Source organism: Mauremys reevesii, linkage group 4 (assembly GCF_016161935.1).
Source record: "Mauremys reevesii isolate NIE-2019 linkage group 4, ASM1616193v1, whole genome shotgun sequence".
NCBI lineage: Eukaryota > Metazoa > Chordata > Testudines > Geoemydidae > Mauremys > Mauremys reevesii.
In genome coordinates, this window is record NC_052626.1 from 102,348,892 (window position 1) to 102,374,998 (window position 26,107).

The 26,107-nt window shown below is 39.3% G+C and overlaps 1 protein-coding gene across 7 annotated transcripts in view; it reads right to left on the minus strand.

Moving 5' to 3' along the window:
• The window catches only part of SOX6 (SRY-box transcription factor 6), a 501,080-nt gene that overhangs the window by 205,380 nt on the left and 269,593 nt on the right, over positions 1–26,107 (minus strand). For all 7 annotated transcript variants that reach the window (XM_039533636.1, XM_039533631.1, XM_039533632.1 and 4 more), the window contains one exon: positions 204–293. In XM_039533636.1, coding sequence (XP_039389570.1) covers positions 204–293 — 90 coding nt within the window. The remainder of the gene's footprint in view (positions 1–203; positions 294–26,107) is intronic.

Here is a 26,107-nt window from a genome sequence, read left to right on the forward strand (position 1 = left end):
TTTTATTTCCATTATATACTTGAAACACTAGAGAGAACAGAATAGAACACCTGAACTTTGCATCATTCCATGTTCATAGTCCCATTAAAGTCAGTGGGAGTTTTGAATGTGGATCAATGACTGGTTCATGCATTAAATGCACATTTTATTCTATTCAGTGACTAAAATATTATGTCCACGTTTAAATATTTAATATATTATACCTTTAATTTCTCCAAGGAGTTCACTTGTATTTAGTCTTTCCATTTTCTCCTTCCAGTCTTTAGAAAGTAGTTTTTCCATGCAAGATGAGTCTATTAAAAAGGAAAAAAAAATACTCAATACAACTTTATAGATTACGAAGTGTCTCCTTTAGCTCTCTAAAACTATCCTACCTGATCTGTCTGAACCAGATTTTCAAAGGGGAATGAACTTGAAGCCAAATGGTCTTTCATCTACTTCAATATAAACCCTGTGTAACTTCATTGAGGTTAATGGAGTTACTACGGATTTACAAGGATCTAAATGAGAGCAGAACTTGGTTCAGAATATATGCATGCCAATTTACATATATAGATTGCCACTCCATGTACAAATTTTATCTTTTGCATTTGAAAATGATTGCACATTCAAAAATATAGTTGAAGATTTAGATTTTGGAAATTTGGCTCACTGTGTTCATGACAAACACATTTTTTTACTCATGTCAATGCAAAAGCTATTCCTATAATGTCTTCACAAAAGAATTCTACATTTCTTATGTTCACAGTATCAGCATTTTTTCCCAGTAAGCTTCCCAACAATTAGAAGATTGGCATTTAAATTCTGAAGATCATATTGCAATCCAAAACTTGAGCCCAATCCAGCAGGCTTTATTCAGGCAAAACTTTCACTGAAGTTACTGCACTGAAGATATAGTGAGAATCTGGCCTCAACAAGTCCTGAAGGATCAGACCTTACTTTCGTTGAAAAATTTAACACGGAGCATAACATAATCCTCAGTTAAATCAAAAGCTCTTTTTAAGTACCTTAATAGAACTTACAGAATTTAACCTTCCAAAAATAAATTGTAAAAGGTAATTTTAAGACAAGGAATGGGTATCTCATGTCATTGGTGTCACGATCTGGAGTCTTCCTCCTTTAACAACATCTATTCAAGCTTTATAAACACTCAGTGAGAGAACTTTATGTATCGCTGAATATTTCCATCTCCCCTTCTCTGTTTATAATGGCAATGGAATCTCCATTAAACTTTGTGGGGTCTATTCTCAACAGTGCATATGATTAACTTCCATTACAATTATAGGGCCTAGTCCCAAGAAGCACTTGGCCCCAATTCTTGAAGGTATTTAAGCATCTAAGTAATCCCACTGACTTAAATTAAGCTACTTACATGCTTCAAGTTAGACACTTGTTAAGCATCTCAATAAATCGGGACCTTAGTACCTCATGGGAGTGCTCAGCACTCTTAGTTCCCACTGAATTCAATGGGAGATGAGTGGGCTTAGTACCTCAGCACCTATAAACTCTCAGACATTAAGGTGAGACGGGACCATCATGATAACCTAGACTGATCTGCCTATTGCACGCCACAGAACTTCCCCCATTCACTCCTGTGATAGACCCATAACCTCTGGTTGAGTTACTGAAGTCCTCAAATCATGATTTAAAGACTTCAAGTTACAGATCCACCATTTACAATAGTTTATACTAATTTAAACCTACAAGTAACCTGTGCCCCATGCTACAGAGGAAAACAAAAAAAAAACAGGGTCTCTGCCAATCTGACGTAGAGGAAAATTCCTTCCCAACCCCAAATATGGTGATCAGTTGGATCCTGAGCATGTAGGCCCACCAGCCAGACACCTGTAAAGACTTATCTGTAGTAACCCAGAGCTCTCCACATCTAGTGTCCCATCACTACCTGTTGGGGATATTTACTAATAGCACTCACAGATCAGCTACATGCCATTGTAGTCAGTCTCATCATACCATCCCCTCCATAAACTTATCAAGCTCAGTCTTGAAGCCAGCTAGGGGTTTTTTTGCTCCCCGTGGAAGCTTGTTCCAGACCCTCACGCCTCTGATGGTTAGAAACCTTCATCTAATTTCAAGCATAAACTTGTTGAGGGCCAGTTTATATCCATTTGTTGTTATAACCACATTGGTGTGTAACTTAAATAAATCTTCTCCCTCCCTGGCATTTATCCCTCTGATGTATTTATGAAGAGCAATCTTATCTCCCCTCAGCCTTCATTTGGTTAGGCTAAACAAAACAAAATATTTGAGTCTCCTCTCACTCATAAGATAGGTTTTCCATTCCTCTGATCATCTTAGTAACCCTTCTCTGAACCTGTTACAGTTTGAATTATTCTTTCTTAAACATGGGAGACCAGAATTGAACACAGTATTCCAGATGAAGTCTCACTAGTGCCTTGTATAATGGTACTAACACTTCTCTGTCTCTGCTGGAAATATCTCGCCTGAGGCATTCTAGGACTGCATTATTCTTTTTCACAACAGCACCACACTGGTGGCTCATAGTCATCCTGTCATCAACTGATACACTTAGGTCTTTCTCCTCCTCTGTTACTTCCAGTTGATACACCCCTAGCTTATAGCAAAAATTCTTGTTGCTAGTCCCTAAATGCAAGACCTTGTATGATGTTCTGGTCTTCCTCTGTACGGATAATTCCTCCCAACTTTGTATCATCTGCAAATTTTCATTAGCACACTCCCACTTTCTGTGCCAAGGTGAGTAATAAAAATGTTAAATAAGATTAGTCCCAAGACCAATCCTTGAGGAACTCCACTAGTAACCTCCATCCAGCTGACCGTTCGCCTTTCAGTATGACTCTTTGTAGTCTCCCCTTTAACCAGTTCCTTATCCGCCTTTAAATTCTCATATTAATCCCCATCTTCTCCAATTTAACTAACAAATTTCTCATGTGGAACTGTATCAAGTGCCTCACTGAAATCTAGGTAGCTTAAATCTACTGCATTTCCTTTGAGTAAAAAATCAGTTCTCTTCTCAATGAAGGAGATCAGGTTGGTCTGGCACAATCTACCTTCTGTAAAACCACGTTGTATTTTATCCCAATTACCATTCACCTCTATGTACTTAATTACTTTCTCTTTCAAAATGTGTTCTTATTATCTCTCAGTATCAGGCCAATAATTGATATTTTATTGATAGAGGTTGTTTTAGGCATAAACAGTGCTTTACAAACACATAATAAGGTGCCAATTTCTGACCATATTTACACTAATTCAATCCCCCTGATTTGCCAAGAGTTATTTGGGTTTAAATGAAGGCAGAATTCGACTCAAGGTCTCTTCCGTGAACTACTTGCAAATTAAAGGCCAAATCCTGTCTCACATTACCATGCAGGCAGTCCTGCTGGGAGTACTCACACGAGTAAAAACATAGGGGATAACACTGTGTTCCAACACAAAGGGGATGGTCATAGAGGAGATCAGCATTGGAAGGAATCACAAGAGAGGTGTGGTTTATGGAGAGGGTTAAAGGAGGAAAAGAAGGTAATCTGTCTGATGAAATTTTTAAGATGCAGAAGTGTTTCACGCTAACATGCATATTAACTTTCCATATGTGAAAAAAGCAGTTTCATGTAAACCAAATTACAACCATCAAAAGATCAAGGTTTTAATTGCAACATGTTTATGCCATGCAAGCCTCCTTCAAAAGACAACATAGCTTGTTAATATTTTTGAAATAGTACTTCAGTAGAAATGCCAATTTATTTACTAATTATCTCTTTCCATAAAAGACACAATTTAAGAAGCTTTACGTTGCAGCAGACACTGTTAAAATACTTGTTTTACAATAAAACAAATTATTCAATTTTAACAATTACAAGCATGCATTACTTTTATGAGTTTTGGCCTAGTAATAGAAAAATCAACAAATAACCATCAATTACCAATAGAACATTATAATTTGTCCTTTTTTGTGATATCATCCGTTTAAAAAGATGTCTTTCTGTTGCTCTCCTGCCAAAATTTCAGGCCTTCATCCATGCAAAAGAAGAGCCTTTTGACTTTATTTTGATGTTTAATGTAGGTTATGAGTGTTAATGACTTTTAACCACGATGCTTTCTCTCAATTGATACAAAACCACCACAACAACAAAAGCTTAGGATGCAACAAAGAACAGAATCAAAAGAAAATTAAATAATCTCATGACAGCTGAGAGGAAATTCACTCTTGAAGCATGTAGTTGTGCAAACACATGTATGAATATATACCAGCATAGAAACATATTTCTCAAGAATTCCATTGAGTATGAAGATGAATAAAAGAAGGGTCAGTGTGTATGCCCCTCTCTCTTAATATAATCGTGTTAATAGTTGTAGTTTTCTTTTTCTATATAAATGATTGAAAAATATTTGCAAGGAAGTATTTCTTTAAAAGATATTAACTGCACAGGTATTGCATTTCTCCTTACTGAACTTCTATCCAAACAGCTCCTAATTATTTGCTGTTACATTTTGTTCTTGGGCAGACTCACAAAGGTTAGGAAAATACAGCGGGTGACTTTTAAGAACCGTGAACATATATTGTAATTACAGCGTCTTCCTTTTTTAATTCCAGAAGGTTTTCAACTGGTGGGGGTCAGTTTGCATAATTCTTAATTAAAATTATCATAATATGTTCCCCTATCTTACTGGAGATACCTGAAATTGGACATTCACCTATATGGAAGAGGTAACAAGCAGCTTACAATGAAAAATATGTTCCTTCCTGTGCCCTTGTACACATATGCTTGCACACACAGCCTGAAAAGGATCTATGGTGAGGAGATGCATTTTTTCCTTTAGTACTGAAAGTCAATTTTCCTCCACACATATAAAATCTTCAAAGTTGCCTTCCTACATAGGGCTGACCCAGAATACCGGATTCCAAATTCCACTGATGTTTTGGAAGTCTGGACCCAAATCTGGAGGGCAAAACTATCTGGAGAGTAAATCGAATCAAGGCCCCAACTCAAAAGCATCCCAAAGCCTGGGGAATCTGGACATCTGTGAAGTTTAGGGATGTTTCAGTTCAGGACTATCTATTATAAACTAAGCAAGGAAAGTGAATACTCTTGATAAATGTTCACCTTTGGATTTTGAATTTGTTGCATGGTCCCAGCTCTAGTTTATAAACTAAGCATATTTTCTACTGGTTTATATCCCATGCTAACTCATCCACGCCAATAGAGTTACTCAGGATGTAAGTCAGTACAGAATGGGATACAGTAAGTCAGTAGAGTACAGAATTTTACTCCACGTATTTTATGTTGTTAGACACCCTAGGAGAACTTTTCTTCCCAAGACAACAAGAGCAAATGTGTTAGCTATAAATTAGAGTTTGGCTGATCTACCAAAAACCTGATTTGTTTTAAACTATGATGTTTATTGCATAATCCCCACCCCTCAATATTTCTTTTCCTAATTTTAATTGTGCAATGGGAGTAGAAGTACTGTAGGATTACTCTCAATGTGGTAACTTGTAATGGTGGCTGAGAAAAGATTGTTAGAAGATAAACAAGCTGAATAAACAAAGGTAAAGTGAGTCCTAGACAGAAGATGAAAAGGATCTCTCCATGAACACAAAGCATTGATGAAAACAATTAACATTTGTCCACTGGCTAATCAATCAGCCATGGAATGGATGGAATCCAGCACTCTGTTGTAAAATGGGTGATGAAGAATGGGTGCTAACTATCACAGCCAAGCTCTGAAGTTCTTCTGACTAAATGAAAGTCATCTTCTTCCCATCAAGAATAACTTTTCCAGTCTCACAACCTTGAACAAGCAAGTAACCAAAACTATATCTTGCATGAATACAGTATGACCTTACAATGGCCTCTGTCCATCCACATAGTTTCAGATTGTTTTTAATTTACTGAAGTAGCCTCTCATTACTTTCTTTGAAATATAGATATGAAGAAAGCACTCATGCCATGTGTGTTTTTGTTTTTTACGGTAAAGTCATACATAAAAGAAAGCCTAAATGTGAGAGTGCAGCAGCAAAACTTCAAAGCCCTGACTGTCAGACATTATTATTTCAAATCAGCTTTGACTTTTTGAGACTTAATAAAACACTATAGTATACGGTGGCATATTTACAGCACCCATATCAATGATCAACTGAACTGTCTTACTCTTGCTACCTTGCAGTGCCTTGTTTTTTTTTTATAATAAGCTTCTTTCAAAACATGTTGTAACAATGCCGTGAGCTGATAATTATTACTGATATGAGTTCTAAAACATGACTTGTTTGCATACAATTCTTTTTGAATATATACATTACATTGTGACAGAAGACAAAAGCACATTGATTTATTAATAATGATTGCAAATGCACTGTAAATTCATAAACAATGAATGGAAATGTATACAGAAATGTAATTCAATCAAAGGTACATGTGACATATTTGTCTAAGTGCATCTAAAATATATTAGAACTCAAGGAAGTGTTGAAAAAGCCTGGGGGAAAAATATCAGACCATACCTAGCACAAGAGCAAATACTGTATTTCAAAGGATGATATAACTCTCAGTAGATTGTCGAACTTCCCATCAGTGTTGCAGAAAAAGAATGCTGTATAATTAAGAGCATGACAATTCCCATCCTTATGCTTTATAGTAATGTTACAATGCACATTATAATACAATGAGATTTCACTGAACATAATAGGTATTCATTATGTTTTAGCAAGCTCTGGGAATGTCCTAAAATGTGAAACTTTTTCCATCTTCACTGTGGCGCGCATACTCCCTAAGCCATTGCTATTATACATATTCATTTGTTTCCAATTCCACAATAAGAGATGACAGCATTGATTGGATCAGGCCAAGTCAAATGGGTTTGGAGGCCTCAGACAAGTCAAGGTTACATGAGAGAAACAGTCTATAGGGAATTATCCCATTCAATATATCTGTTAAAGGAAAAAGTCTTTTTTCCAAAATCCAAACTACTGGTAAACAAGAATAATAGTGGCTCCCTCTTCTTCTGTTCCTTAACTTCACTTAGACTATGTCTATACTTAAACTGCTAGAGCAGCACAGCTGCACTGTGGTGGCACTTGGGTGTAAACACTCACTATAGCACCAGGAGGAGTTCTCCTGTCAGTATAATTAAACCACTTGCCCAAGAGGCAGAAGCTAGTTCTTCCATTGACTTAGCGCTGTCTACAGCTGGGGTCAGGTCGGCTTAGCCACATCACTCAGGGATGTGAATGTTTCATACCCCTGAAAAATGCAGCTGGGACAGCCTGGCTATTTAGTGTAGACCTGGCCTGAGAATGTCTTGATTTTTATGTGACAATAGGATTTCACTAGTTCCATGATGATGTACTAATGATTTGACACCAAAACAACAACAATGAAAACAAAAACAACCCATTATGAATCTGAAAGAGGAGGATTTGCTTTGATATTTCACATCAAGGAGAAAAAACTAGTTAGAAAAAGCAATTCAGAAACTGTAAGAATTTTTCAGTAAAATGCAAAATTTCGTTTTAAAAAGATCATTCAGATGTTGGTCTAGTTAGTGTATATTGGGTGCTACTGACTTTTATACTACTACCAATAGCATTATTAGATTCAGCTAAAGAAATCTGTTATTCAGAAAGTGAAGTACATTTTACTATCTAGTGATCAGACTTAATTTGTGTGTGTAGCCTGGTATCACCTTTCACGGACTGATCCATCTTCAGGTGTAAGAGCACAGCTTGATTATATGCCTTTTGTGAATTCTTTGCCCTCTAGATTTCCTTGAGATAAAGAACCACTTAGCATAGCTCTATACCATTATAATCATAGTCTTCATTCTTGGTAATATGTATATTACAATTAAATGCAAACTGTAACATTTCAGCGTTCAACAAGATGAATTTCATTCACTTTGAAAGAATTAGCTTTTATCATCTGATACCAATTCAAACTGAAATGAAGAACTTCACATTTACAGTCATGACTTGATAAATAAAAAATATAATTTAACCATAACTCACAAACATAAGTGTTGGCTGATGCTGTCTATTCGTTTATAATGCAAGGGTGTAAAGTTGGTGTAATGTTACTAAAATAGATTCTTTGATGCCATATTACTCATTTTCTTCTTTCAAATACAAATTACCCTTTTCATTTTCAATAAACTTTAACTAAAAGAAAAAAGGAGGGTAACAATACAGAACTAATCAAAAATCAGCCTGAAGGCTCAACATAGAAAGTTACAATGTAGTGTCCCTGCCTCCTCTTCATAAGTAGCCTGGTTTCAATCTTCCTGTCACCAGTAAGTTAGGTCAAGTGAATCTCATCTCATCCTTCTCAATTTCCATATTTCCATCCTAGAGTAATTAATTTTCATGGTATAACAGAAAATTTAAAAATAAGACATGTGAGATATTTTGTTAGCCAATGCACTTCTTTGACTAGCATTTCAAGATTTGGTTGATTTACTATCTCCTCAACAGCCAATTTGATGACGAATGCTACAACCACCAGTCATGTACACATAAATAAGCTAGTAATTGGAAAGAATATTACTTAAGAACTAGAAAAATTAACAAAAGAGAAAGGTATGCTTACTACAGATAGTTATTTCATCCCTAGGCTCTATACCTCACTCTGCCACTGATCTGCTATGTGACCCCAGCCAGCTCACTTCACCTTCCTGTGCGTCAACTTTCCTTCCCACCCTTTTGTTTCTCCTGACTATGTACACTCTGACATCTCAGGGGCTGACACTACATCTCATTATACCTAGGTCTACACTTGGAGCTGGGAGTGTGATTCCTAGCATACAGAGACATACTCATTCTAGCTCTGCCTGAGCAAGTGTGCTAAAAAATAGCAGCATAGCTGGGGTAGCCTGGGTGGTGGCTACAGCTGCTTGCCCCAAGTACATATCCACCTGAACCTCCTAGGCACTTACTCAGGCAGCTAGCCCATGCTGCTGACCCTGCTACCCCTGCGATGCTATTTTTAGCATATCTGCTCAAGCAGAGCTAGCCTGGTATGGTGAGGTGAGCTAAAAATCACACCACTCAGCTCAAATGTAGATGTAGCCTGTGTGTTTGTAGAGTGCTTAATACAATGAGGCCCCAATCTGGGATGGGATTGGTAGGTATTACTGTAATACAAACAACAACGACAATTGATGCCTAATGTAAACACATATTTGTAATCTCAATGATAATGGAACAGTGGTTCCTAGTAGAAATGCTTGCCTAATAGCAATAATGTAAATCCAGTGACTACCTCAAAAGCAGTTTTCTTTAGGACAGGGACCAAATGAATCTGCCAACTGCTACATATTTAGTCAAGGGGACAAGATTTCCACAAAATGATCAATTAGAACTGAGAAGCTGGTTCAATAAAAGATATTACCTCACCCACCTTGTCTCTCTAATATCCTGGGACCAACATGGCTACAAACTACACTACAAACAAAATTAGAACTGTAAGAGTTTGGAGTGCTCTCTTAAATTTAATTAAAACTCTCCAAGCGCACTAAAAATAATTAGGCCTTAAAATGTGCTGGTTTTACCCTGAACTCACACACTCCCTGACTGGTCTAGCTCTCATGCAAACACTGGTGTACAAACACTGGTAGTTTCCAGGCTTGCTTTCTAAAATGAGCCTAATGGAAAAACAGCAGCAAGTTTGCAGAATGTACCAATCCAGCCTAGAATGGCTTGTTTCAATAGAGTTCAAATCTCTGGTGAACAGCTTGATACAAACCCCTACATACAAAGAAAACTGTACATTGCTTGTACCACCCACCCCCACCTAAAGACAAGCTTAAGATACAGTTCTGACCTTTATTTTTTTATTTATTAAAAAGCAAAACCTTTAACCCTGCAAATGTTTTTGTTCTCCTAAAATAACTCATACAATGTTATATTCCACACTATTTTTAGAAAAGCAACAAGAGAAAGCACGCTTTTCCCATACAGCAGGGCACTGATATAAACATCAACACAGATGCTCTGTGAGAGAAAGCTGGACTTCTCAGGCACTTGATCATTAAGGAATGCACCAACTGTTTTAGATAATCTCGTGCCAGCTCCAGTTCTGCTCCACACTCCCCTCTGGGAGTGGCCAATCTTGCCCTGCTCCTAATTTTTCATTTTACTCACTCCTCCATCCTTTCCCCTTCTTCTTTCTTTTTTCCCCCTTTTTTCTTTTTTCCAGAACAGAGAGAAAAATGCATTGTGCACCAAGCAATGCAAGACTAAAATCACTTCCCCAAACAGAGCAAAACTTTTAGACAATTAACCCTCCCCTCTTCTTTCAGATAAATTACTAAGTATAAAATGCAATCTGTTTCCTTTGTTTACTCAATATGAACAATTTGTAAATGACTCAAGGATAAAATTCAGAAAATGTTGTGCTAAATTAGAACCATTATAAACATGCTAATGACTGCTCAACTAAAACATGCTGGATCAGTGTGAAGAAATATATTTAGTTCCTGTGAAATCCAGTTGTATTGCCTCAGAACTATTTGGTCATTAAATTGTATATGATTACTCCAGGAAAATGTTAATTCCATGAACACTGCACTAGATGATACACTGTGTATGTCAAAAGGAGCTTTCTGAAATGTCAGTGCAAGTGCTTAGATGCAATGTTTTGGCACATTAGTAGAAGAAAACTATATTTTAAGCCTGTCAAAATTACATATACATTTCATTCTTCTACTGTAAGTTTCCTTTCCCATTATAGGGTGTACTTTTCTGTTAGATAGGCTTTATTCACTGAAATGTGTATTACTGCATTATTTGCATTACAATGATGGCACACAGTACATTTTGTGTAATCACCTTTTTCCCCAAGTGCATGTACCTCTCGTTTGCTTCCCAAAGGAACATGTAATGTTAGTAAAAGACAGTCTGAGACTTTATACAACGGCAATCAGAGATACTTAGGAAAAGGGAGTACAATTTACTTGCAATTCTTGAACAGATGATTACATAAACTGACACTTTAAAGGAGTATTATGTGCCTATTTTGCTCTCTCCTACCATATTCCTTATTAGTTAAAGTAAATCAATCAATAGGATTTGTAGCACCTTTTATTTCAGACGACGGGGGTGTCTCTTTTGCTAGTGGGCGGGTATCTAAAGATTCAAGTGTGGGCAAAACTTGGTCTTCTTTCATTCCCTTGACTCCAAATCCTTTCCTTGCAGACCTCAGCTATAAGACTAATGTTTTACTCAAAGTAGAAAGGCAGAATACACTAAGGCAATTTCTCTGCTGGTGTAAACGGGAGCAGCTCCAATGAAATCAATGGAACTGCACCAATTAACAGCAGCAGAGAATCTGACCTACTGTTTCCCCTAATAATCGCAATAATGCCTTCCCATGAACTGGGATGCTGAAAAGTACAGCTATTGTGAAATTAGAGAAAACAGATATATTTGGCCATATAGTTTGTCACACTGCCAGTGAAGCATTGTTTTCTTGGGAATTTGTTTCAGTCTAGCCTTAGATGACTCAAGCAGTGGGGCTTCCACAAATTCCTTTGAATATTTTGTTCCACTCGTGAATAAGAATCACTGTCAACATTTCTCTGGATATTCAGCCTCTCTCTTAATTTCATTCCATCATTCCTAGTTATACCTTTGCCACTCTAAACAATTCACTTCCATCTGTGGTGTCTACACAGTTCAAAAACTTAGAGGTGGTTATGTCATACCACCCCATCCCATTTTCACCTAAACAAGCAATACAGATTTAACTCTTTTAATCTTTCCTTGTGAAACACGACTTACATCACATGATCTACAGAGTTGCAGAGCCTTTGTACTACACCTGAACTTCACCAGCATAGGGAGAAGTAGCTTCAGAATGTCTCTCTCAGCCTACACTCTGCTTCATAGAGTACTCAGCCAGCACTGTCAGTGAAAAACATCATATTAGAGAAACTGGGTCAGATTCTCTGCTCCGTTAAACCTAGTATAACATGCCAGTGAAGGATTCCCTGTGAACTGGGGAATTCCTTAGTGGTATAAGGCTGGCTCCTATCCCATCCGTTCCGTAGGGGTGCATGGCCAGGGAAAAGGGGCATAGTTGGAGTATCCCTGAACTTGGCAGATCTCCAGCTTCAGGACTTGCACCTGTCAACTACTGGCAGCTAGTATAAAATATAGTAGACAGGGCCAACACACTGTGGCCTGGGATTGGGAAAATATGAAGGTGGCTTTAGCCTCTCTCTCTCCATCCTGATCTTGCACTGAGTACAGTTCAGCCAGTCCAGAGATTCTGGGCCATAAAATCTTTAGCACTTTTTCTGGTGATGTCATGAAAAAGTGTTAAAACTGCCACATAATATTTATCCATTTCGATTAAAATAGTCTCATTATTTTGTTTTACATCAAGCAACAATGACCCTACTTCCTCTTCCATTTCTTAAGCTTTTATTATTATTATTATTATTCAGTTAAATTTTGTGTCAGTGGACAATACTGAAGTGATAACACTGTAGATAAGTACTCTACCCTTAGAGTGCTAGCTACTCCATGCTGTCTTAACCCTGTTCTGGAAAGATCCCCCATACCTTCCTTCCTAGTCTTTATTCCAATTCAAATCCTTGCCTTTTCTGTTCCAACTACCAACTAGGATGCTAATTAGTGTTAATTATGTGATGATATTGTAAAGTGGACACTTGCTTATGAGGAAATATACTACTGTTACCAGATAATTTCACGAAGGCCACCAAACTAATGCAGATGGCAATGACTGTGTGGGATACATTAACTAATGATCTAGAACACAGGAGGACAAAACTATGGCCCGCAGGCCATATACGACCTGCGGGGACTGTCCTGCCTGGTGCTGGAGCTCCCGGCCGGGGAGGCTAACCCCGGCCCCTCCCCCACTGTCCTCCCTCCGCCGCAGCCTCAGCTCGCTGTGCCACCAGCACTCTAGACAATGGGGCTGCGAGCTCCTGCCATTCAGTGCGGCTGCAAGAGCCACCGGCCTGCCCCAGTGCTCTAAACAGCACGGTGGCATGGCTGGCTCCGGCCAGGCAGCACGGCTGCCAGTCCTGGTGCTCTGAGCAGCATGGTAAGGTGGGGGGGGTGGATAAGAGGCAGGGGGTCCCAGGGAGCAGTCAGGGGGCAGGATAGTGGGTGGGGTAACGGGGGGGCGCGGTTAGGGGTGGGAGGTCCCAGAAGGGGGCGGTCAGAGGACAAGGAGCAGGGCGGGTTGGATGGGTCTGGGGTTCTGAGGCAGTCAGGGGGTGGGAAGTGGGAGATGGCGGATAGGGGACAGGGGACAGGCTGTTTGGGGAGGCACAGCCTTCCCTACCAGGCCCTCCATACAGTTTTGGAACCCCGATGTAGCCCTCAGGCCAAAAACTTTACCCACCCCTGATCTAGAAGGCTATAAGTTCGATTTTCTAATATCTGGTATAATATTTTATATCCAAGTATCAGGCACACTGTCTTTTACTCTTTTCAGTAGACATTTTGTAAAACTGAAACAAAAAGGTTCTGGGCAGCATAGGTGCTAGAACTAGGGGTGCAGCACCCCCTGGCTTGAAGGGGTTTCCATTATATGAGTTTACAATTTGGTTCAATGGCTCTGAGCACCCCCTCACAGTAAAAATTGTTCCAGCACCCCAGATGGGCAGGTTTGGGGAAAGAAAAAAGTATGTTAAAAAAAGGATGTTAAAGACGGGGGGGGGGGGAATGTATGTGGCACAATGATGTTCTTTCTTGCCACCAATTTTGATGAACAGAAAAATGGTGGCTACTACTAAACTGAATAATGCTTCATGGAAACTCTAATAGCTGGCCATCCCAGCAGGTTATTTAGAAGTAAAAAACAGATGATTCCAAAACCCCATGTATATTTTCCATCCAAAAAATCATATTCTTCACATTACCCTGATAAATCACTCACAAAGAATTGTGTAAATAATAATATGAAGAATTTTTTAAAAATTCTGTATAAAAAATCCCTAACTCAGTCATACCATAGAATATCCTGAAATTAAAATAATCTCACAGCAAAAGGAATTTTTCATGACTAGAACCCTAAAGGGTTTTTTGTATGTAAAAATATAACATGGAAAGAACAAAATAATAAGCCCTTGATGTGAAATTACTTCAAACGAGGATGAGAAGGAATGAAAACAATAGTTAGAATCTCATCTTTATTTACCATTTCCCAAGGTCTCCACAGCACACAATGTAGTTCCTTACAGAACACTACAATACTCTGATAGTTATACAACTCCTGTATAGTACTCAAGTTTTCAGTGAAATCTAGACTAAGGAAATCTTTCCTTAACTAATACCAGAGGATGTCTTAAACCAACTTTAATAGAACCTTAAAAGATTTATAAACTTCAAAAACACCAAGCTGCTTGCCATGCTTATATGCACGTCAAGAATAGCAAATACTTTACTATAAATCTATGGAGCAAGGAGTTCACAATTTCTCAGGGCCCTGCATTCCCTTTTCTGAGTTGTAAATAGCCCTTCTTCTCCTGCAGCTTCCTCACTCCCAGTAAGAAATGGGCAACTGAGCTCTTGAGAATGGTGTTGAGGCATGCATTGAGCGCTGTACTGCAGATGACTAAGACAAAAAGCCTACATATTACCTTTGAGTTTCTTTGCTTTAGTATAGTTATAATACATTGTAACAGATATTTTAATATGACACCTGTTTAATACATTCAAGTAAAGGAAAATATACAAGGACTACATTATTCCATCATGTATTATCAATATGTTTTACTAAATATATAGCTCTGAAACCAAAAAGCATATGGGGCAGACCCTCAGAAGGTAAATTGTCATAGCTCCACTGAAGTCAACAGGATATATCACACATGTCAAAGTTTAAACTCAGACGACTTCTGCACAACATGAAAAGCAACTACCAGCTCTCAATGCGTCATGGGAATGCTGGAACTCTCTAGCAGAGGGTACACATAAGTTAAAATTGAGATGAAATCTATTTTATCCTAAGAGCTCTTGGATGCCTCTCAGTGGCTTAAAACCACAAGAGGATTGTCTTAGTGGGGTTTTTCCTCTTGAAGTCATCCATGGAACTCCCTATATTTGGACAGCCACACAATCTTTTTCAACTAATCATTTTTCTAATCTCTGAGCAATTAAGCAGCATTGACCCAAGCCCACTCCTGTACTTACAATGTGCTTAACTTTACACACTGTGAGTTATCACATTGACTTAAATAGAACAAAATGAAGTTAAGCACATATATAAGTGTGTACAGGTTTGGGGCCTCCAATTCTACTACCAATTCATAGCTACTAAGACTTTTTTAAAAAGCAGTTATTTATGGGCAAGGTGTAACTCACACCACCCTCAGCACGGCTAGGCAGCGGACATGCTGTGACTGCAGCTTATTATCCCCTCCTGTCAACTCTCCACCTGTTCTCTCACATGAGTAGACTGTAAGCTCTTTGGAGCAAGGATTTTTATTATTATGTGTGTATGTACAGTGCTTAACACAATGAAACCCTAATCTCTGACTGGAGCCTGTAGATACTTCTGAAATACAAATAATAAATATCACCATCGTCTTGCTTAAATTCTACCCCAAGTCAATGGTGGTTGAAAACTGTTACCATTAAGATTTCGGTGACCTATATTATATAGAATAAACTATTGGACTTTGTTCACTTCATCTTACATAGGTGCCCACATCATAGAAAACACTACCTCAGCTAGAGCAAATCTGCCTCTGTGCTGGTGTCCAGATCAGAGAGAGCAATGATTAATGGATAATGAGCCCTTATCCACAGAAAAAGGAACAAGAAAGCTTGGATTGCCATGGCCTGTTCTGTGGCAAACAGAAAGAACTTCAGTTCCCAGTGCTGTCAATAAACATGAACACAAAATTCACATCAAATTTTTTTAAGCTGTAAAATTAGATTGTCCAAATCTCCCAAATTCAGAGGGACTTCAGCTCAGCTCTGCTTGTACCAGAAGACTAAAAACAATAGAGAGTAAAACTTTATTTTTAGAAACAGCAATTCCTTTAATTTAAGTACCCCAGATCCAGATGCAGTTGAGCTATTGTCTACTTTGAAAGCTTTCCAGTTGATAATAAATAATGTATTTACTTCCTCAGCAATATGTAATTCCCTAATGGGTTTATTATCCTGTAAGCAGTATTGTAAATCTGACCTTTGGTACAAAGACAAAAACTAAAATTTCCCCTGTTTGCAGAGATAGTTAGCAAACCTGCTCAGCGCCTAAGATTAGGTGAAATTACTCATAGATTATGAGCCTGATTTACCATTGCCCTGCACCTTGCCTAGGCATTTACGTGAGTTTAAAGTAATTGTGATTTGATGGGTTTTTACACTGATTTTGCACTGGTGTAAACAGGGCCGGCTCCAGGCACCAGCTCAGCAAGTAGGTGCTTGGGACGGCCAAGAAGAAGGGGCGTCACGACGGGCTCTTCAGCGGCAAGTCCCTCGGTCCCTATCGGAGGAAAGGACCTGCCACCAAAGAATGAAGCAGCATGGTGTAGCTGCCACCAAAGTGCCGCCGATTGCGATCGCAGCTTTTTTTTTTTTTCCTTCCCCACCGCTTGGGGCGGCAAAAACCCTGGAGCTGGCCCTGGGTGTAAATGACTACACAACGTACAAAGCAACAGAGAATCAAGCCTTAAAAGCATAACTTTCTGCTATTTATCAAACAGCTGGCCAGAAAATGATCAAACATTACAACCACTGAGCTTGCATTATGCTATTCTTGTGATTTTCAAACTGTTATAGGAACTGCCATACTGGATTAGGCCTTTGGTCCACCTAGTCCAGCATTTTGCCTCTGACAGTGACCACTACCAGCTGTTTCAGAGGAAGAGTTCCTGCAGTAAGCAGTTATCCCATAACCTTCCTTCAGTGAAAGCTTCCTCCTAAACCCCAATAGTTTAACATTGATTTACGCCCCAGAAGCTTGAGGGTTTATATCCCTTTCCAAGCCCGTGTCTGTTTGTTTTTATATTTATTATTATAGCTCTATAAATTCTTGTTAGCCATATAAACGTCTCTCACAAACATGCTGCTCAAAACTCTCAAGGAAGCACATGGTCATGCACAATGTCAGGGACTTTCCTATATAGCCTGAGAGTGCCAGCAGGCTCCCAAGTGTGGCTACGACAAGCACCCAAATCCTTCAAGAATGGGAAATCTCCAGGAACAGAAGCCATTGATAGAACAAGCTTGCGGTGCCATGATCTCACTCTCAACAAGAGAAAGGTGTTAAAGGGTACGCAGGATGCGCCTGAGACCACAGGGTCCAGCTGCCATTCAACCAGCATCAAAACACCAGCATAAAGGCTTTTTGCCTCTCTGAAGAAGAGGGGAGAAAAGGGGAGCAAGTCTGAACAGTTTGCTTAAAACACAAACCACTGAATGCTATGCAACAGATTCTTTACTGGAAGAGGCACAAAGAGGCTGGAAACTGGACACAAATGGCCTCAGAGAACTCCTCTGTCTGAGGGGAACTCCCTGCTGATGCAAGTGTGCAGGCCTGGATCCTGTGCCAGTCATTCCTTGATGTAGGAGGCATTTCAGGTGCATGACAGAGTGATGAGGCAGTGTAAACCTGCCTGGCTCAGTTCCGAGTTGCATCAGGACTAGGGCTGACCCTCACAGAACTAGGAAACCATAAGCAGATCCCTGACCGCCTCCTACACTCATTCTGAACTGAGTAGATAGTTAAGCCTAATAGCTCTATACCATTGTCTAATTCCTCCCCAGGCTGCCCCCTCCCCCACACTTTAATTATCTTGTCTTAAGCTCACAAGCATGGTGAATTTGTCAAAATCTGAATTAAAAATCTGATCATCATTATCAGGTTCAGGCCAAACTCTAGACTGTGCTTTGGAGCAGAATGGAGATAGTTTCCACTGAAGTACTTCAACTACTATATGGGGACACCAAGGGCCAAAGTCCCAAAGGAGGGTTCAGTGAAGCCTGGTCACAAAAAAAACCCAAACCAGAATGTGTAAACCAGTAATTTCACCTTGAAGTACCCATGAATGCATCAGCTATCAGCATTGTGGCACAAATATTCTTTTGCTCGCTCAAAGAACAGAAGTGTTTGAAGGGTTGTTTTTCAGGCACATCTATTGCAGCTTCCTTTGAAATTTGGCCCATAACTATTTTCATGACAGGACAAATTCAGAGCTGGCACAAGTATCCATTTGGCCTGATATATTAGGAAGTTTGTTTGATTTAATTGTGACTTTTGTTTCACAACTGTACTTTCTGTTCTGAACGTACCTTCTAAATTCAACGTCCACAGAGAGCATTTGTGGGAACCTAAATGGTAATGGTTATAACTAGGGAGACCAGATAGCCACTAAAAAAACGGGATGGGGGTGGGGGTAATAGGTGCCTATATAAGAAAAGTCCCAAAAATGGGATTGTCCCTATAAAAATGGGACATCTGGTCACCCTAGTTATAACAGCTGAAAAACAATCAATGAGAGCACCAAAACTAAATTACTGGGAAATAATAATCATTATGTCAGAGTTACACTTCACACTGAAGTTACTTTCATCAGGACTGGAGCACTGAGCCTACTATTGGTTTGTTATTCATGGTTATGTGAACAGATAGCTCCTGAAAACTAACAATAACTACTGGATACTGATGAATAATAATTTCCATATCGTGGAAAACAAAAGTGGATGTCTTTGAAAGTCTTAATTTTATGTTTTTACCAATAGGTAAGTTATTGTTGGTTGGAGCTTACAATAAACACCACAGGAATCTGTACCTTTTACTGTTAAAGAGGTAAAAGAAAGCTTATTAACTATGCCCACTTTATTATGCATTATAGGCCCAATTATAAAGAGAGAGAGCTAGAAGGGACAAGTTGTAAGTCAGATATGCAGTGGCTGTCACAGGGTGTCTAAATCCCGCATTGACAGGAAGAGGCTAGAGGATGCTCCGCGTGCTAAGGTACCACCGTCCCTCCAGCCCAGCCAGGGGGAAGTCCTGACAAGGGAATGGCTCCTGAAGCAGCATGTGGAACTCCCACACCAGAAACTCCTTCTTGCTCTGCAAGGAGTCCAGCAAACTGCAGTCGCAAATCCGAGAGGCAAGACTGACTCTGCTACGTAGCCACCAGTGCTTCAGCAAAGCTGCAACCCATGCACCCCTGAAGTAAAGAGATGCCACTGACCTTTTTGCTTTTTGTTGCCCGTAGGACTGATCTGGACTTTGTATTGATTCTGAACTTTTGCTTTTCCCCCACCCGTAAACAAACTAAGCAGGCCCACAAGGATGGGGCCCAGTGCAAGGCTGTGGCCTGTATGGGGCTGACCCTGTAGTGATAACTGGGCATGGCAAAGGGCCCCAGCCCAGCTAGAGAATGCCCCAGAAAGACTCTTTTTACAGTGGACCTCCAACAAAACATTCACTTAACCCTTCCTTGACTGGAGAGGGCTGGCTGAGGTGATATTTTTTTCAAAGCTTGTTACTTTCAGAGCGAGAGAGAGAGAGAGAGAGCTATGTGCTGATATATGAAAACAAAATGTGGCTGCACTCAATTCTTACTCACAAATAATAATAAATAATAATAATCATAATAATAATAAACATTTTAGGAAGTTACTGGCAAATTCTGCCTTTTGTTTTGAATCATTTTCGTGTCATTTTGTTTAAAAGTTTCTGGAAGTTAGTTATGTGCCGACTCCAGTATAATAAAGCACTGACACATGTGCATGAGGCTTAAGTGGTTTTCTGCACTGGGGTCTTAGCGCAGTGGGAGAATTTATGTTGCATTTGTGATGTTGGCAACTTAAGTCTTTTTCCTCCAATAATTTTCTTACCAACATATTTCCAAAATCAGGGCAAAATCCTGCCCTAACTCACCAGCAGTGTGCTGACAAATGCTGACTGAAGTCAATGGGAGGACTCACATGTGTCAACATTCCTTGTGATGTGTGTGATTTAGACAGAGATAGAACAGAAAGGGGACAAGCAGAAGAAAACAGCCACACACAGCGCTCACTCTGCACCAATAAAAGAAGGTGTGGCTCCTACAGTGCCTATTGCTAATGGCAGCTGGGACACAGGAGGCATCAAGCTTAGGACCATGGAGTGCTGGTAGGTACATTAGCCAGTCCCTCTTCTTACTGCTCAAGAGAGCAAAGAGAGAGATTCTTGATCTGTGTCTGCTTGGTGGACTAGGAGAATGGGGCTCTCTATTAGAAATGGCCAGAAAATGAAAATCCTTTCCTGCCAAAAAAAGTCATGTTTTTTTTTCAAAAGTTTGTATCCTGAGCCAGGGCTCAGCCTCCCTGCCTCTCCACCAGCTCCACTCCACCAGCCCCAGACTGCCAAAAAGTGTGACTGGGAAGAGGCTTCCAGACGGGCAGCCCATCATTTCAATTCTCCCAATGGAAAACAGAAAGTTTCTAACAAAACTGAAACGTTCCCACAGAAAAATCTGATTTTCTGAAAAGAGGCTTTTCATTGGAAAATCATTGCCTACTCTGCTCTACTCCCTATGTCCCCTTCCTCCCCAGGGTTTGTGTTTTTCTTTACCATTTTGGCAGGATACTCTCATTTGGTGAATGTATTAGAACTCCCTCTATCTGACCTTGAAGACTGACTACAAGTTGGGACAAATGGTTGTTTATGGTTTGGACCTTAGAATCATATAAAAGTGCAGTCCCTTGTAGGGATGTCAGTCAAATTCTTCCTGAACAAAAGGCAGCAGGGGACACTGCCTGAAGCTGCAAATTTCTGGATAATCAGAGAAGAACTGGGGATGCTTTTTGAAGCCTTCAAAGGTAAAGCGTGAACCACTTAAGCCAGTTTTTTGGGCACCTATCTAATGCTGTTAATATTTTCTTGTATGTTTAATAAAAGTTATGGACAATTGCCCTTACCATATTGGATTTGCCTTGTGTCTTACTACCCCAGGACTGTGGCACTAACAATGTAATGTTGATATAAAATCTAGTGAAGAAAGAGATCATTTATAAATAATCTATGGGTACTGGCTTCCCTTGGTGTGTGGGTATAACTCCCATTAACACTAACATGAGCTACACGGGCCTATTGATGGGTGAATTATACCCCTGACAGAAGTGCGGTTTTTTGCCTGATGGATTTTCTTTGATGGACTTGTTGGCTACTGCACAGCCATGTGTATGTATTTAAGTATTTTTTCAGTGTGTGTATGTATGTGTCTATGGTGATGATGTCAGTTTGACTAAAAATGCAGATAAAGCATTTCTGAAGCCAAAGTGGGCCAAAGCACATTTTTCCCACATAATCCTTGGTTTGGCCCTTATTTATGAAAACCAGAAAAAGTTTGAAAGAGGAGGGGTTCCAAATTGGTTAGCCCACCAAAAAATAAAAGTGAGGATACTTTCTGAGGGCTTATTTTATAGAAACCGTATGCATGACTTTCACTTTCTAGAAAGTGGTTTTCTCTTGAACACACATCAGAACTATTCATCATAATATAATTGCAAGTTGTCAGTCAGAGCCGCACCCTTCATGCAGTGGCAGGCCGCCAACACATCTGTCAGAAACACTCATAAGCTTCCGTGTGTTATTGTAATCCTCTACAAAAGGAACAAGCCCATTCAGCCAGTCCACATTTTCCAAACAGAACAATGACTTATGTAAGCACCAAGCCTGGCAAAATTATTGCATTTATCCTACAAGCAACACACTTATTGTCAGGTGACCAAAGACTAAAGAACAGACTATCTAAAAACTAAACAAAATTAATCCTTTTCTGCGAGATATTTTTTTTAATTTATTCACCAAAGCCATACGCTGTGAATACAGCAGTGGTTCTTAGTCAATTTGGATGGAATTGATTGGTGAGGGTGAACCCTTGTGCCCTGTCTGGATCCCCCACTTCTGCCACCATAATCTTCCCTCTTTTTGTCGCTCCATTTTCTCTCTCCCAGCCTTTTCTGTCTCAATTCTACCCCTACTTCTCTTGCTCATGTCTATTCTTTTCTGCTTTCCTTGAAGGTCACATGCTGCTCAGGATGAGGAAGAAGCATCCATGGGGGTTGCTCCAGGGAGGCAGGTCTTATTTACTTGTAGCATTTATATGTGTATAAATGAGCATGTGCAGGCATGAATGCTTTGGGGAATGAACCAGTGGAATGTATTTTAATTCCCTGCTTCCGCTGTTCCTCTTGGCTTCCCCATTCCCTCCTGAGAAGAATATGGCTGCCCCATTGTTTAGAGACACGATAGACTATGCAGGAGGGCAGTGGCATACATGCTCCAGTCTAGCCCTCACTGGGGGCAGTGTAGAGTTACACCAACCCAGGAGGAACCTCAGAGACAGTATGTCTCAGGGAGTGAGTAGGTGAGCAATGGATAGAGTAGAATGCCAAACCACCATGTGTATGGTGGCAAAGCCACCATGGCTCTTCCTTGTCCATTTTTCAGTGATTTGCAATCAGGAGATAGTGCAAACAGTCCCTACACACTTCAGAATGCAGTGTCTATTGTCAGGGAGTCTGTGTGTGCATCCGCACATTATATAGTGAGCAAGAGCCAGCTCAATCTGGCCCAGAGAGAGCATGTACACACAACATACACATGTATGAAAATGTGAAAGAATATATGATGGCTGAATCAGTTATGAAATTTATTTTCAAGACTGAGTAGAAGAAGCATTACTCCCAACTGGTACAGTCATGAGTGAATTATCCCATCTCTCCACACAAGTGAAGATAAAAGCCATAACACATCAACCATCATGTATAGTCTATTTACAATGTTGTTTGTTTTGTTTTATTTGCCCACTGTTTTCATACTCTGGATTGCTGTAAGGGAAAACTGAAAATTCTTGGACTATATATAAATAGAAGGAAGTGAGTACTGTAAAACAAATAGGTGAGTTAAATCATTAACTCAATAAATTACAAAAATTAACATGTGGAACATGGCAGACTATATGCTATATTCAAATCACATGCTAGTTATGTACTAAACTGTGCCATGTGCATTAGTAGGAGAAGTAAGAGCAACTCAGAGCACAAACTCAGAGGCCACTTTTGAAAACCGGGTCTGCCATATGTCTAGAGAAAAGCGTATGTTTTTTCCCCCACTTGCAATCTGCTATGTCTCTCTGCTATATCAGAGAGATTTCATTAAACCTATAGAGAAATGTGAGAGACAAGGTGGGTGAAGAAATATCTTTTGTTGGACCAATTTCTGTTGGTAAAAAAGACAAGTTTTTGAGCTACACAGAGCTCTTCTTCAGGTCTAGGTCCGATGTCCTGGGACCCACATGGCTACAACATCTGTACAAACAACTAATGAAATGTAGCATTCTCATAAGATCACAGCTGAAAAATACATTTCAGACTCCATTAGCTGCCAGCGGATTTGCAGCTATAATACTTGGTCCTGCTTCAGCACAAGCACGTCCCTTCCAGCCCTACATTTCTATGATTCTATAACTGTGTGTGTCTATAGGGCAATATAGTAATGAACATGCCCGTGTGTACACACACATGCACATATCACAAAAACACACCCAAAAGCAGGTGGGTGATGCCTTATTTCTTATCATTGTGTGAGTTAGGATTGCACCATTTTCCTTATAGGATATGCTCAGGAAGGTTTTCTTTTTTTCCCCCCCATTTATTTTTTAAACTTAGTAATACCAATAACAGTGATCACTTTTCAGGACAAGGTTCAGCATTAACTGTCAATAAAGCACAGGACTGGGAACTTCTATTATTGTTGTTCTTTTAAATCTTAGATTACAGTTAATGCCCAAAATGCCCAGGTCAAGTTCAGCTTTTGCGATAGGTGCTGCATAAAACACACAGGAAGAAAAAGTCCCCAACCAAAGGAAGCATACAGTCTAAAAACACAAAGACAGATGAAGGCATAAAATATACAAACAAAATTATTGGGGACAGAATAGACGCACCTCATGTTTGTTCTCTGGGCACAGGGTGGATTTAATTGTATTTAAATGTGCTGTTTTTTATGTCTATGCAGGTTTCTATGTTTATTGGGTTTTTGGTAGAACTTTTAGGGCGGCGAGAGCTTGGCAAGGTAAAAATAGGGAGACAGGCATGGCAAGGAGAGGATGTGTTTTAGGTGTGAAAAATAGGGAGAAAACAGAACAGAGGGTTAAATGAAAACTGAGGGGGAAAAGGGGAGTAGTTAATAAAATGGAAGAAAAGTAAGCAGCGTATGAGGGAAAGAAGGAAGGAGAGGAATATTCAGTGACACCAGGTAGCAGAGGGAGTAGGGAACAGAAGAAACAGTCAGTTAAAGTCCACATTTCAAATTTAGTAGATGGGAGGTTTCAGTAGCACCATGAAGGAGCTAGAGGAATGAAAGCTGCTGGGCCTACTCCTGAATGGCAAATGATGGCCAAAGAAGGCTACTCTCAATGGTCCTTGCCAGATGGGCATGGAGGGGGAGGGGGAAGATCGGGGTTATATCCACATGCTGGCCACAGGTTCTCTGTGTGACTTTGGACAAGTCACTTAGGGCTTGATATTCAGAGCTGCTGAGAACCCAGACCTCGCCTTAAAGTCAGTGGAAGGCGTGAATGCTTAGTGCCTTTGAAAAATCAGACTCAAAACTCACCATGCCTCAGTTTTCACACCTCTAGAATGGAAATAATAAAATATTATTTTTCCTCACAGAGGTACTGTTTGGATTAATGCTGCTGACTTCCTCAAACAGTGCAAGTGTAAAACAAAAATAATCTCTCAATAAAATTATGTTAAGGATTTTTTCATATTTTTAAAACTAATTTGAGCAGTACAATAACAATGTTCACTTTTCATTGTCATTATATTCAGTCATCTCTCAATATTTGGTATGAATGAGCAGCTCATAACCCAACTGTATTAATCTGAATTAAATTAAATGTCCTGAAGTAATATTAGATAATCTGTCATAAATGTATTAATCAACATTATAGTTAAATAAATGCTATATATAAAATGCAACATATTGTGGTTACAAGTAAGAAATAAACATTAAAAGCACTTTTTTTGGTACCTATGCTGCTATCGACTGCATGGCAAATATCCAAACTAAATTTCAGGTAGCAAATGGCTTGAATAGGATACATGCAAGAAACAGGCAATTTCAATTATCTATGAATATTTCATAAACAGGAAAACTTGCTAAACTGCATTTTTTTTTTAAAAATGGACTTGATCAATAATACCATGTAATAAAGATCATAATTTTAAAATAACAATGCAAAGTTATGATGTTTATTCCAACAATAATTTCATAATGAGGAATAAATGAGTATGTACGATAGAAAAGAACTGTCCCAAATATTCACGCTTGGAAGGTGGAACAATTAATTATTCCAAGGACAGCTCATCTAGGTTGTTTCTGAGAAAGGAATGGAATATAATTTCAGTTATTATTTGGAGAAATGGCTGAGTGACAAATCTTGCTCACCTCTCTCGCACAAGTAGACCTATCCTTTGGCTTCTGTCGAACAGCCTATCAATAAACAATAACTGGAACTGATTTCAATGGGATTACTCAGTAGAAGTAGGATTTAGCCATGGGTCTGATGTAATAATAGTATTACCCTGGATCATACCAGGAACTGAGATATAAAAAGATAAGAAGAACAAAAGGGACGACTTAGGACGATCCTCAGCTGGTGTAAATGGGCATAGATCCACTGGATCTTTTCTGATTCATAGTAGCTGAGGATCTGATTCTCAAGGACTGTTTTCCTTTCATGTATACCAAATCAAATATTTTCTCATATTGGTTACAGGTATATAGCACAGGAAGTCATATAGAATAAATAAAACCAAAATGCCTTACAGTTTATCACAGGACAGCTAATTATCTACACTAGTATTGCACTACTGTTTCAAAAGAAATATTCAGAGATTTAGTGGTGATAATGGCTATAAGTTTCATTCAAATGTTTAAGTGTCTGTTGCCTTTATATGTTGTACACCTATACTCTGTGCATTTAAGTAACAGAAACTTCATTACTGGCTCGATATTTGTATACAGCTTGTAAGAAAACCCAAGATGACCAAGTTCAGATGCATTTGCACTATTTTTTGAAAAGCCGTGTACATCAGTTACACCCTTGAAATTTCAAAATT